The sequence below is a fragment of the Vipera ursinii genome (assembly GCF_947247035.1).
Source record: "Vipera ursinii genome assembly, chromosome: W".
NCBI lineage: Eukaryota > Metazoa > Chordata > Lepidosauria > Squamata > Viperidae > Vipera > Vipera ursinii.
The window spans coordinates 39,798,071-39,811,686 of NC_139522.1; the positions used below are offsets into that span (position 1 = coordinate 39,798,071).

The 13,616-nt window shown below is 45.2% G+C and overlaps 1 protein-coding gene across 1 annotated transcript in view; it reads right to left on the reverse strand.

Moving 5' to 3' along the window:
- Positions 1 to 342: 342 nt before the first annotated feature.
- Positions 343 to 13,616, reverse strand: part of LOC310648303 (uncharacterized protein) — a gene marked incomplete at its 3' end in the record, with an annotated part of 505,350 nt that continues 492,076 nt past the window's right edge. Inside the window, exons 5-10 of the mRNA XM_083376068.1 lie at positions 13,247 to 13,412; positions 11,906 to 12,009; positions 3,779 to 3,948; positions 1,446 to 1,627; positions 846 to 1,047; positions 343 to 745 (exon numbers count right to left, since the gene is read on the reverse strand). Coding sequence (XP_083232194.1) covers positions 343 to 745; positions 846 to 1,047; positions 1,446 to 1,627; positions 3,779 to 3,948; positions 11,906 to 12,009; positions 13,247 to 13,412 — 1,227 coding nt within the window. The remainder of the gene's footprint in view (positions 746 to 845; positions 1,048 to 1,445; positions 1,628 to 3,778; positions 3,949 to 11,905; positions 12,010 to 13,246; positions 13,413 to 13,616) is intronic.

Consider the following 13,616-nt stretch of genomic DNA (forward strand, 5'->3'; position numbering starts at 1 on the left):
CCTCTCTTTCTCTCTCTCCCTCTTTCTCTCCCTCTCTCTATTTATCTCTTTCTCTCTCTCCCTCCCTCTCCCATTGTCCCTTCCTTCCTTCCTTCCTTCCCTCCCTCTTTGTCCTTTCCTCATTCCCTCCCTTCCATTGTCATTTCTTTCCTTCCTACCTTCCAAATCCATTTTTACCAAGAAACCTGACGCCCACTTAACTCTTCATGAAGCACCAGAGGAAAGTTGGGGAAGATCTATCAATGATACTTGGAGGTTGCTAGCTCATGTAATAAGCTTTATTCCAGCAGACACGGCCGGAGTCCTGGGTGGGGGTAGATCCGCCACTCAGGGAAGCGCACGCTAGCAACTCACAACAGCTGCTCTTGGGGGACAGAGGCACAAAGCCGGCCAGACAGGGCTCAGAGCGGTTGACCATCCCGGACTACAGCTGCGCTTCCAACTTTCCCAGGGTGGCCCCCGCAGCGGAGCGCAGCGCAGGGTACCAGCATGCCCCACTGCCACAGAAGTGGCCCACCGGAGCAGCCCCAACTCCTTCACCCCCGACAGCCCCTCGCCCCGGAGCCTCCCGCTGCTGGAAACCTGCGGCGGTGGCATAGCAGGGCTTGCGAAAAGCGGGGTGGGTGGCTGCTCCCGGCAAATAGGGCAAAGCCGCTCCTGCTCAAAAGCCAGGGTTTGGCGGCCGGCGACGCACTTGCGCAGGGCTCTCCTGGGGCTGGTGGGGACTGGCCTCTCCCTCTCCGCGCTAGAGCAGCACCCGCGGAGGCGGCCCTGCGGCCCAGCTTTCTCTTGCAGAAAGCAAGCTGAAACCAAGGAAGATTGCAGGAGCACAAGATCGGCATTACTGAGCAAACGCCAGTTCGCGGTTCTGGCAATCTCGCTCGTTCGCTTTCAGCGTGCTTTCTGAAAGCAAGCGGAGGTTGGGGCCGGCCGTATGGAGTCGGCAGCTGATCAGCGGCCCCGGATGCGGCCTCCTGGGCACACAGTGTCGCGCCGACCTGCTGGGAGCTCTGGCGACTCCGTACAGCCGGCTCCGAACTCCACAAGCTGAAAGCGAGCAAGATTGCCAGGACCACGAATCGGCGTTTGCTCAGAAACGCCGATCTCACCTCCTGCGCATCCCATTTGCTTTCAGAAAGCAAGCTGAAACCAAGGAAGATTGCAGGAGTACGAGATCAGCGTTTCTGAGCAAACGCCGATTCGCGGTTCTGGCAATCTCACTCGCTTTTAGCTTGCTTTCTGAAAGCAAATGGGATGCGCAAGAGGCGAGATTGGCGTTTCTGAGCAAACGCTGATTCGTGGTTCTGGCAATCTCGCTTGCTTGCATGCTAAATGAGCTGGGCAGCAGCCCGGGATCACCATTTCTGAGTGGGATTTCTCAGCACGACTCAGCTGATCCTGGGCTCCTGCCCAGCTCACTAGCTTGCGGAAAAGAGGCTGCTTGCTAAATGAGCTGGGCAGCACGCCAGAGAAGGTTGCCGACGCTCCCGGTTGTTCGGCGTTGTCGGGACCACCCGCCTGGACTTCCAGCTGGCTGGTGGCGTTGGATCTGTAATCCCAGCCTCCCACCTGATCAGCGGTGTTCTCCTCTGGTTTGTGGATAAAATCCGGTGTCTCAGCCTCCCAGCTGATCGGCGGAGCAATGAGCGGCTGGCAGGGCAGGTAGCCGGGTTGCTGCATGGATCCCCTTCCTCGGTTGATTGTCGAGCCCGGGGTTTGATAGCCACTCCTGCTCGAAAGGCAGGGTTCGGAGGCTGGCTAGGCGCTCGCGCGGGGCTCTCCCGGGGCTGGCGGGTGATAGGGGAGGAGCAGGCTGATTGCCTTACAGTTACCTGGGACTCCTATGCGCCTTTCCGGCCATGTGTGCCCTGAAGAAGCACCGATCAGAAGTGAATCCGGTTGCTGCACAGGAAGTCCCTGGGGAGGGCGGGGCCTCGCTCTGCGCCTGCGCGCACCCTCTGTAGCATGCTTTCTGGCAGCAAGTGAGCTGGGAAGGAGCGGAGCATGGGGGTGGGGGTGGGGAGGAGGCGGGGGGGCAGCGGGGGGGAGGAAGGCGACATCGCGTACCACCAGCCAGGTGCTCGCGTACCCACCAGTTGAAAAGCCCTGCTCTAGTGCAAGATCTTTGTTCCCCTGATGACTTCCCAAGTGCCAGGTCCACCAGGGAGAAACAGTGGAAAAGAGGAAAGACTGTAAACATTGCTTGGCTCAAATGGCACACAAAGGAAAGAAGGAACTGTTCCCTAATCTGCTTACTAGCTGACAAGAGATTTGAATATGGTAAAAACAAATTCTTCATACAAGAATCTACTTTCAGTAGAAATTATGACAACCAACAATGTGGTCCCAAAGATAGCTCCTCCGTAAAAAGTGTGACTCTTTTTGCTAGGGCTGATACAGAGAACCGTGGGAAATCTGTCTACTTCCACACATTAAATACCAACTGGACTTAGGATTCTGAAAAAAGGAGAAAACTGATACTAGAACTTTAAAAGGGGCCATGTGTGGGCACTACCTAAGGAAGACTTAAAAAAATACCATTCTGAAACTACTTTTGTGATAAAGGGGAAGGCAGCAAGAATGGAGAAAAGCATTTGGATTATGACGTCCCTTTTCATCTTCTTTCAAAATAAGGCAGCATCAAAATTGAGCTGTTTAGGTTAGATGTTTTAGTGGCAACTCTTCATGAGCATTCGTATGATTATTGTCTAATCATGTTCCATATTAGACCAAACTAGAGATCCACTCTGACAGCCATGGCATCTAAGAGGCAATACTAGCATTATAATCAACCCTGCTAAATAATTCCATTGGTATATACTACTTTTATGCCAGAAACTGCTGTGGCTTCCATATCCCTTGTATAGACTACACATATGCTCACTCCTTTGATTCCACAAAAGGCTCTCCTGCTTTTAAATAATACTTTGATTTCTTTCAAATGAATAAAATTCATGAAAAGGAAAATTCAACTGAATAAATGAGCAAGAGTCAGCATTGCAGAGAACCTGGTAATTTTTTTCAACAGAAATGTTTAGATGTCCCCCAAATTACTGAAAGTGTGACATTCCTCTCCTTCCCCTTGAGACAAATCAATAGCTCTTGCTTTGGGGTCTTCCTAGGCTAAGCGTTTAAAGATGCTTAGCTTGTCAGTTGGAAAGCTAACAGCCTGGGTTCGAGACCTGAGCACTGTGCAACGGGGTGAGCTCCCATTCCTGCCCCAGCTCCTGCCCACCTAGCAGTTTGAAAGCATGCAAATGCAAGTAGATTAATATGTAACACTTCGGTGGGAAGGTAACAGTGCACCTTTGGCATATAGCCATGCTGGCCACATGACCATGGAAAATGTCTTCGTACAACCCTAACTCCCTTGGCCAAGAAACGGAGATGAGCACTGCACCCTAGAGTCAGACACAACTGGACAGGGAAACCTTTACCTTTTTTACCTACACTACTTCCTGGTCCATGTAGCAGTTGAATTAGGGTTTATATTATTAAGACTCAATTCCAAAAAATACAACTCCAGAGAGAGGGAGAGGGACACAGTACTATATTCCATGAAGGCAATTAGCATTTGTGAAAAATCTCACATAATACCCCTCCCAAGTTCAAATGCCTCCAAAAGGCTAAGTTGGTAAGGAAAAAAATGACCATGTCAAAGATTCATAACATAATAACTGATGAGTAATAAGAGACAGCAGAGAAGTGATAATGGAACAAAAACCCCAAAGAGCCCTTCCCTTACTGGCTTTCAGGGTAGCACTCCAACAGAGCTCACATAGCCTCCACATAGTTAGCTGGAAGCATGCCTGTGTCACCGGTTCGCTCAACAGTGCCATACATCCAGCCATCATCAATTTGCTGCACATTGATTATGGTGTCACCATCCTGGAAGGAGACCTCATCTTCATCGGCTGCACTGTAATCATAGACTGCACGGAACTGTTTCTGGGTGGTGTGCACGGGGGAGGGGAGAGAGAAGAAAGTAAAGTATAAATCAATACTCAGAAATGATGATATTCCCAAAACGGGAAAAGGGAGAGAAGAAAAACTTTAATATTTAGGTTTGATGAGTTTTATCTGGCAATATTTGTGCCAACTCAGGAGCTTCAAGAAAGTACAGGAAGTATGGCTAAAGGTCTGCAGATAGAGGCTGATGGAAGGGTTTATTCCTCTGCCCACCCTAATTTTCAAATAACCTGAACCTCAAAAAATTGGGAAAGTTTATCTGCAGAAAATGAAATCCAAGCAGAAAGGAACAGTTACCAGTTTTCCTTGTTTGACATCTTATAAACTACAAATTAACACTGATCTCTTTATCTCCTAAAGTTTCTACACTTCCCTGTTGCTTAGAGCAGCCCTAGTATCCAACTCATTGTATTTTACATTACTATGTCTGAGCATGTAAGCATGTCAGTAGGAATGTGGAATGTACTTCTCCCAGAGATAAAATATATGAAGGCATCCAACTTATAGACCAAGGGTGTCAAACTGGTGGCCTGCAGGCCAGATGCATAACGTGCAGGCCATGCCCACCCCGTCTCCGCAAAGGGAAAAAAAATTCTGACAATTGATTTTTTTTGTTTGTAAGATTTTTAGTTATCACTTTGGTCTTTTCTCTATTTATTTTCAATCCTGCCACTTCTCCAAATTCTTCTATCTCTTTCATAAGCTTAAGGCTTGTCTCAAGCGGCTCTTCTAATACAAAGACCAAGTCATCTGCAAATGCTTGTAGTTTATATTTTTCATCTTTTATCTCCAGTCCTTTAATTTCTGAGTCTTGCCTAATATTTCTATTCAGTACTTACAGTGTTAATATAAATAATAATGGGGATAATGGACATCCTTGTCTTGTACCTTTTTTGATATTAAAGTTTTCTGTAAAGTCTCCATTTACAATTACTTTAGCTATTTGTCTATGATAAATTGTTTTAATTATATTTATAAAGTTTTCTCCAAAATCCATCTCGTTTAGTTGTTGGATCATAAATTGCCAATTTATGTTATCAAAAGCCTTCTGTGCATCTAGGAATATTAGTGCCATCTGCTTCCCTGGGTGCATTTCATAGTATTCCAAAACATCTAAGTTCATTGTTAAGTTATTTTTTATTTGTCTCATAGGTAAAAATCCATTTTGGTCCGTATGTATAAATTCAAGCAAAAATTTCTTTAATCTTTCTGCTATTATTGAAGCAAAAAAGTTATAGTCCACATTTAATAGAGATATTGGTCTATAATTCTTTTTTTTAATAGTTTTTATTTTTTTATTAGAGTTTTACAAAAACAAAATTTAGTCTATAATTCTTTATCTGCGTCAAATCTGAGTCTTCTTTAGGTATTAAAGTAATGTTGGCTTCTATCCACGTTTTTGGTATTTTAGCCTCTATAGACCAAATAAAAACCACAGTTTATCTGCTTGGACAGCCACCTATTCCAAGAAGTTCTGATATGCTCTATGTCCTCCTCTACATGTTTCTTTCCCTGTGCTGTATGATGCTGCAGATTGCAGCAAAGTTTTTTTAAGTCTCCCTGCTCCACATTCTCTATTCTCCCTTTTCCAGTGTTCTAGTGAGCAACTGAACAGTGTGAAGTCCTGAGAATAGGTAAATTCAAACTTTTGGCTCCTATTAGCTCCCTTCACAAATAGTGTTTCTGGCCTGTTCTTCTGGTAGATGCTAACTCTTATAACAACCCCAAATTCAGAAGAGTTTTGGCCTATTGTTATATGCAAACACAATTTATTTATTTATATTTATATATCAAACTTCTTAACTGCCCCTCTCCCTCATGTTATTCTATACATTATACTTAAATTGTTATTTTCTATATTATTGTTTACAAAATTGCAATATCAAATATTAAAAAGCACAGGCTAAAAATTAAGGGCAACACCTAGAAATGCTACACACTAATGTATTAATTTTACAGGTATTTGGGTCTTACAGTTTGGTTTATAGGTGCACTGTGCCCCACTGTCCTGCAGATCAGCATAAATTGAATGAAGTTTGAGTTAGAGGGTTTACTGATCATCTAAAGGTTAAAAAGATGGAACCATAACTTCAAGATTCAGTTAAAATCAGGGAATCAATATGTTATGTATTGGGCTTGTGGTGTTACACCACATGCGTTGCTGGAGCAGCTAACGGCTCTCCAGCAACCCAGACTAGCTGTCTCCAGTCCTGCAATTGGTTAGCCCCAGGCGGCAAGAGTGGGTTCAAACCTATTGATTGCCGCCTAGGGGCTAGACTATATATTGTGGCTGGTTGCAGCCCAGGTTCCAGTACAGTTCTGGCAAGAATAAAGCATGTGTTATCTTGTACTCAGCCTCATGTCTTCCTTCCTGCAACCAAGAGCCCACGACTTAACAGTGGCGACGAGGATGGGATCCTGCTTTGCCGATTAAGAGCTGAAGTCAACGAGGGGTCGGCAGCACATGCCAGAGGGAAGAGGCATTTTCCCCCCCTCTCTAGGCTGGCTAGTAAGCCACACTAGCGGCCGCGTGCTCAGAGGACGCATTCCCTGAGGCTAGAAGCAGGATCCGAAGATTGCAGGAATCTGAAGGAAGAATGCCGAAGGTCGGCAAATTAAGAGAGTTTGACGTGAAGCATCCGGAAGAATGGCCATCTTACCTTTCGCAAGTAGAAAACTATCTGAGAGCAAATCAAATTGCGGAAGAAGGCCTGAAGGCTGCCACATTGCTTTGCGTGTGCGGCCCAGTAACTTTCGACCTAGCAGAGAACCTTTTCACGCCGACGCCCATTGAAGCAGTCTCATACACAGACCTTAAGAAGAAACTAACCGGGCACTTCCAGCCCAAGATGTCGGAGATGGCGTGGCGATTCAAATTCGATCAAAGAGTGCAGCTACCTGGGGAGACAGCTTCGGAGTTTATTGCGGGCCTAAGAAAGGCCACATGCCTTTGCAAGTTCTCAAACTTAGAAGAACGACTAAGAGACCGGCTCGTCTGTGGCCTTTGGAATAGAACGCTTCAGCAGAGACTGTTTGCTAGACCCAACTTAACATTTTCTGAGGCACAGGATGAGGTGATGGCCAATGAAGCCGCCGGGGGCACAGTGCAGATTGTTCAGCCTACCAAACCTTCAAAAGTCGAAGAATCGGTCCATCTAGAGGTCGCCAAGTGCGCCGGAGAATCATCAGAAGAAGAAGAACCCGAGATCAACAGACTTCAAAGGCAATCCAATGCACAAAACCGCAACAACCACCAGTGAGAGGATAGTTACAAGGCAGTTCTCTTACCAAGATGTAAGGGGTGCGGAGGCAACCACCTTCGCGCCAATTGCAGATTTCACTCAGCCACGTGTAGAGCTTGCGGAAGAACAGGCCACATCACAGTGGTTTGCAGAGCCCGCCAGAGAGACCGGCCACCCAAACACCAGTCGGAAGAACCAACTAGGAAAGGTACTGGGGCCCAGGGTCCAGTTAGTTTGGGATTCTGCAGGAGCTGTGGAAGCGTATGCTGCACCAGGGCTCGACACCCCCTCAAACCCAAACTTAAGCTCTTGGTAGAGCTACAAGGAGTTCCATGTAAGATGGAATTGGACTCTGGCTCTGCAGTCTCAATCATTTCGCAAGACACATTTGATTTCGTGTGTAGGTGCAGTAACAATTGGGCTAGAACTAAGCCCCTCAGATATCATTTTAACGGATTTTCAGAACGCTCACATTAAAGTTAAGGGTGAAGCCACATTATTGGTAAAATTTAAAGGGTTTTGGGGGCACCTGGATGTAATAGTAGTAGGGGGCCAAAGAACGAGTCTTATTGGACTTGATTGGTTTGATGCCTTAGGTATTCAGATTACTGGCATAAACCGAACACAAACTGCAGACCTCATGGCAGTATGTGAAGAATATGCAGATGTTTTTGATTCAACCCTGGGGACATACACAGGGCCGCCTATTTCTTTTAAGTTAGATCCTAACGTTGTTCCAATTAGAGTTAAACCTCGCAGGGTCCCGTTTGCCTTAAAGCACAAAATTGATTCCAAAATCGATAAGCTTGTAGAACAAGGCGTGTTACAGCCTGTTGATGGGGGGGAGTGGGAAACTCCTATTGTCACCCCACTGAAGTCCAACAGGGAAGTTCGCATTTGCGCTGATTATAAATGCACATTAAATAAGGCCCTCAAGCAACACGCTTACCCGGTTCCTGTAGACAACCATATTTTAGCCTCTTTGCAAGGGGGAACCATTTTTGCTAAACTTGATTTAGCACAGGCCTATCAGCAATTGCCAGTTGACGAGGCCACATCCGCGGCTCAAACGATCGTGACTCACAGAGGGGCATTCAAAGTTAAACGCTTACAGTTCGGAGTCAGTGTTGCACCGGGTATTTTCCAAGGAATTATGGAACATACACTTAAAGGCATCCAGGGCGTCTGCCCTTATTTTGATGATGTTCTTATTGCAGGGGAATCCCCAGAAGTGTTGGCCAGAAGGCTCAGGGCTGTTTTGCAGAGGCTTCGCGAAGCAGGTCTCAAATTAAAAAAGAACAAGTGTAGTATTGGGGTTTCATCAACAGAATTCTTGGGGTTCCGAATTGATGCTAACGGCATTCACCCTGCTGATTCTAAAGTGAAGGGCATTAAGATGGCTCCTAGGCCCAAATCAAAAGGAGAACTTCAAGCATTTTTGGGTCTCCTAAATTTGTATCATACATTCCTACCGCATAAGGCAGCAATAGCAGAGCCCCTCCACAGGCTACTTGACAAAAACAGCTCCTTGGAAATGGACTAATTTACATGAAAAAAGTTTCCAGGACTTGAAAGCACTACTGTCTGAAAACTCCACGGTAACTCATTACATAGAGTCTAAACCTGTATGTCTTGCATGTGATGCATCTCCTTATGGGGTGGGGGCAGTCTTAAGCCACTTAGAGAAAAATGGGAAACAGGTTCCTATAGCATTTTACTCAAGGACTTTTTCCTCTGCTGAGCGCAACTATGCCCAGATTGACAAAGAGGCCCTGGCCATAGTTGCTGGAATTAAAAAAATTCATGATTACTTATATGGCAGGGATTTCACAGTCTACACTGACCACAAACCTCTGTTGGGACTGTTCACAACAAACAAACCCCCCACATACTATCTCAAAGAATGTTGAGATGGTCTATTTCTCTGTCTGCATATAATTTTAAACTAATTCACAAACCAGGGAAGGAAATGGGCCATGCTGATGGTCTCACCAGACTACCACTGCCACTAATGGATCCAGCTCCAGCTCCTGCTACTAGAATACTGTCCATACAGGACATACCTGAGTTTCCTCTCCATGCAGGGGACATTGCTGCTGAAACTGCCACAGATAAAATACTTAATAGAGTGTTGTCATGGGTATACACGGGGTGGTTGGATAAAAGTCCAGGCTCTGAGTTTCAAAGTTTTTTTGTCAGGAGACATGAGTTGTCTGCACATAAAGGGTGCATTTTATGGGGGAACAGAGTCATAATTCCCACTTCCCTAAGAGACAGGGTCTTACACTCCTTACATGAAGGCCATCCAGGCATTGTCAGAATGAAAGCCTTAGCTAGAAGCTACCTTTGGTGGCCTGGCCTTGATAAGGCCATCTAGGGTCAAGTCCACGGTTGTTATACATGCCAGCAATTGAGGCCTGAAATGCCACAGGCCCCAGTTCACAGGTGGGAGGAAATGCACACTCCCTGGTCTAGGATTCACATAGACTACGCTGGGCCTTTTCAGGGACAGCTTTTCCTGATAGTAGTGGATAGCCACTCAAAATGGCTGGAAGTAATTCCAGTTCCTAACATGTCTACTGCTAGGACCATCCAGTTGCTGAGAAAACTCTTTGCAACACATGGGTTGCCTGATGTCTTAGTTTCTGACAATGGGGCCCAATTCACTGCTACTGAATTTCAGGCTTTCCTTAGAGCAGACATGTCAAACACAAGGCCCGGGGGCCAGATCCGGCCCGCGAAGTGGTTTCATGCGGCCCGCGAAGCTATCCTGGAAACAGTGAGGGAACGGCCCCCACTGCCTTGGCCCTGGCCCAGAGACCCTCCGCCTGCCAGAGACCCTCAGATCTGTCCCACTCCTGCCCAGGCCCCCATAGGCACCCTTGATGCGAACGATGTAGAGCTGGCCATGCCCACCCAGTAGGCCATACGCACTCTAGCCACGCCCACCCAGTAGGCCACACCCACCCAGGTCACACCCACCCGGCCCCCTGAGGGCAACCGCAATGCTGATGCGGCCCTCAATGAAATTGAGTTTGACACCCCTGCCTTAGAGCTAATCTCATCAGACATGCAACGTCTGCACCCTTTCATCCATCTTCTAATGGTCAAGCTGAATGCATGGTGAGGACAATGAAGGAGGCACTCAAGCGCATTGTCACAGGTGACTGGCATCACAGATTGGCAGATTTTTTACTCTGCCGGCATTCTACACCCTGCACGACCACAGGTAACACTGCAGAACTACGTTGGGGGAGGCATTTAATTACTAAACTGGACAGGTTGCATCCAGACAGAGTGGCAGCAGAAGCCTCTCGACCAAAGCCTCCGAGGGGGCTGCACATGGGCGATTGGATTTGGGCCAGGAACTATGGTCAAGGGAATTTATGGGTTCCTGGTCAAAGAACCAAGGCATCCGGACCCCTATCTTATGAAGTGGGGTTGGAGGGAGGGCGAGTTGTCAGAAGGCATATTGATCAACTCAGGAAAAGGTTTCCAGAACGGCCACTAAGTGAGGACTGCATCATAAGTCCCTCCCAAGGTCCTCAAACTTGCGGCCAAGCCAGCCCTCACTGGATCCACCATGTTTTTTCCTTTTCAGTGGAGGTGGAATCTGAGGAAGAACCAGGGAGGACGGGAGTGCAACATGGAACCCCTGACCAAGTGAGCCAGCCAATCCTCAGCAACTGCTGTGCCTACTCTGCAGAACAGACTGACTCTGGGGTGGGCCAACCTGGTGAGGCCAGCCAGAGCGTTTCGATTTCCCTTGACACTGGAGCACAAAGGGACATGGGTCTACCCAGCCCATTGGGTAAGCTGGTAGACCACAAAGTGATGGGAACTCCAAGACGTTCCTCTAGGCCACACAAGCCTCCTGCATACCTCACAGATTACATTGTAAAATAAAGTGATGTATAGTATTGTAAAACTTGTACCACTAACTACAGAAACTTGTGTATTGTGAAACTGCCATTACTGCAATGTAAGCCTGTTCATTAGACATTGTTTAATCTCATTGTAGCCACAGTGAAATTATTAGTATTATTTATTATTTTTAATATTATCACTACAGTTGTATGTGAGTTGATTAATAAGTCTTGACAGCTTGCAAGACTAAATCACGGTTGTCATAGTCTGAACTAAGTGGGGAGGGGTGTTATGTATTGGGCTTGTGGTGTTACACCACATGCGTTGCTGGAGCAGCTAACGGCTCTCCAGCAACCCAGACTAGCTGTCTCCAGTCCTGCAATTGGTTAGCCCCAGGAGGCAAGAGTGGGTTCAAACCTATTGGTTGCCACCTAGGGGCTAGCTAGACTATATATTGTGGCTGGTTGCAGCCCAGGTTCCAGTACAGTTCTGGCAAGAATAAAGCATGTGTTATCTTGTACTCATCCTCGTGTCTTCCTTCCTGCAACCAAGAGCCCACGACTTAACACAATAGACCCTTTGAGACTAAATATCACAGTATCTTAAGCTGCCTTCTGAGTAGTTTCACACACAGAGATAAGACTTGCAAAATTATTCATTTACAATAATATACATTAATTGATGCAATTTAAACAATTTTCTTCTTGCCTTCACCTGAACCTTAGAGATAGACCATATCATAGGGTTGTAGTTAAACTACGTATTTCAGAATAAAAACCTGAAATATTTACAAGATAATATACACATCAATGCAGGACCACACTTACTCCTCCTCCAGTTGGGGCACTATGCGGTATTGAGACTGGTGCTGCTGGTTCCTTATAGCCACAGGACTGAGAGGCTGGTTGTTGTGATGACTGTTGATGGTAAACTAGGATGGAGGGGGGGGAGAGACAAACAAATTCTTAACTGCAAGCAAATTGTTAACTGTTTACTGATTACAACTTGAATCTGCATTGGATGACTATCAATGCAAAATTCCTGATGAAGATCTCTATGAGATGCAAAGGTCACAAATTGAAATGCTACTTTAAGACAACAAAATCTGGTAAAGCATTAAGTACAACCCTTTCTTTTCATCATTGTGTCTATTTGACATTGTTTTCAAAACTCCTTTGGTATGAAATCATTTGTGCTGTTTATTTGTGGATTGATGTAATTTTAGAATTAAATGGCATGCTGCAAAATTCTGTCTGGCTGTTTTTTGAGCCTGGTGTCACTACTTGGGAGAGAATAATTTCTAATAATTTGTAATCAAATGGAACAATTTGTATGCTTATTAAAGCTTAATGGTTTTAAGCCTTAATTTTATTTGAATCTTATATTGTTTCTGCATGGTCTATTGAGTGCATGAATTTGAATACTGGTCAGTGATTGTAATAAAATTGAATAGAATAACTGAACAGAATATAATTTATAAGAAAATGGAAGGTATTACCAACATATTTCTATCTGCAATTATTAGTCCTATTACTTTTATATTTTTGATGACCACAACTGTTTATTTTGCCTAGTATTACAGATAATCATTCCAGCTTTGCACACAATATTGACAGGCCTCATCTACAATGCTTTTCTTGCTTTTAATATCAGATGGATAAACTGAGTGTAGAATGCCATATTTGGGGTCAACTAGCATAGTCTTTCCACCTGTGTTATATTATTCCATCACTTTAGCATAAGCTCCACCTCCCACTTCTCACTGCTATGGAATTGTTTCATTTCACACATGTATCTCATGAGTCTTCTAACAATAGAAATCTGATGTTATGTAATACTAACATGGGTTGGGATTAGGAAGACTTGGGTTCAAGTCCCCATTCAACCATCAATATGAACTTTGGGCTAGTTCCTTTTTTCAGCCCAATGTATCTCACAGCTAAATTAAATAAAATGAGACTATATTCCAGCATGAGTTCCTTAGATTGCATTGTAAGAAATAAATAATAATTATAAACTGTAAGGCTTCATAAAACACTATAAGGTGAACAGAGGCAACCCTTTCTCATGTGTGCGAGAAGAAATTACTGCAGGCCAAATTAATATTTAAATTCATGTGAATACATTGATGGGATTACCAACAATCTCTCTTTCCTCCTGCTCATTACCAAGGTTACTTGGCTGGGCATGATGAGGTTGCTGATGTGATGGTGGTGGCTGCTCAACAGTTCTCCTGTAATTGGCACCTTCTTGGGATCTACAGAGCTCCAGCTCACCTCCCTCCCCTCCAGGAACACCCATCTTGCTCTTCTCAAATTTTTCATGGTATTTTATCTACAAAAGAAGGAAAATATATTATTAGCAAGCAGCATTGAGACAAATGGAAAAACCTTATAATGTATTTCCCACATCACTAGTAGAAACCTTTCTAACTCCTTGCTGACCTTCTTTATGTCATGCACTTTTTTCCACTGTCTTGATGAAAATTCAAATGATTGCAATTGGTTTGTGAACTCCACTGAAAGCCACAGATGACTA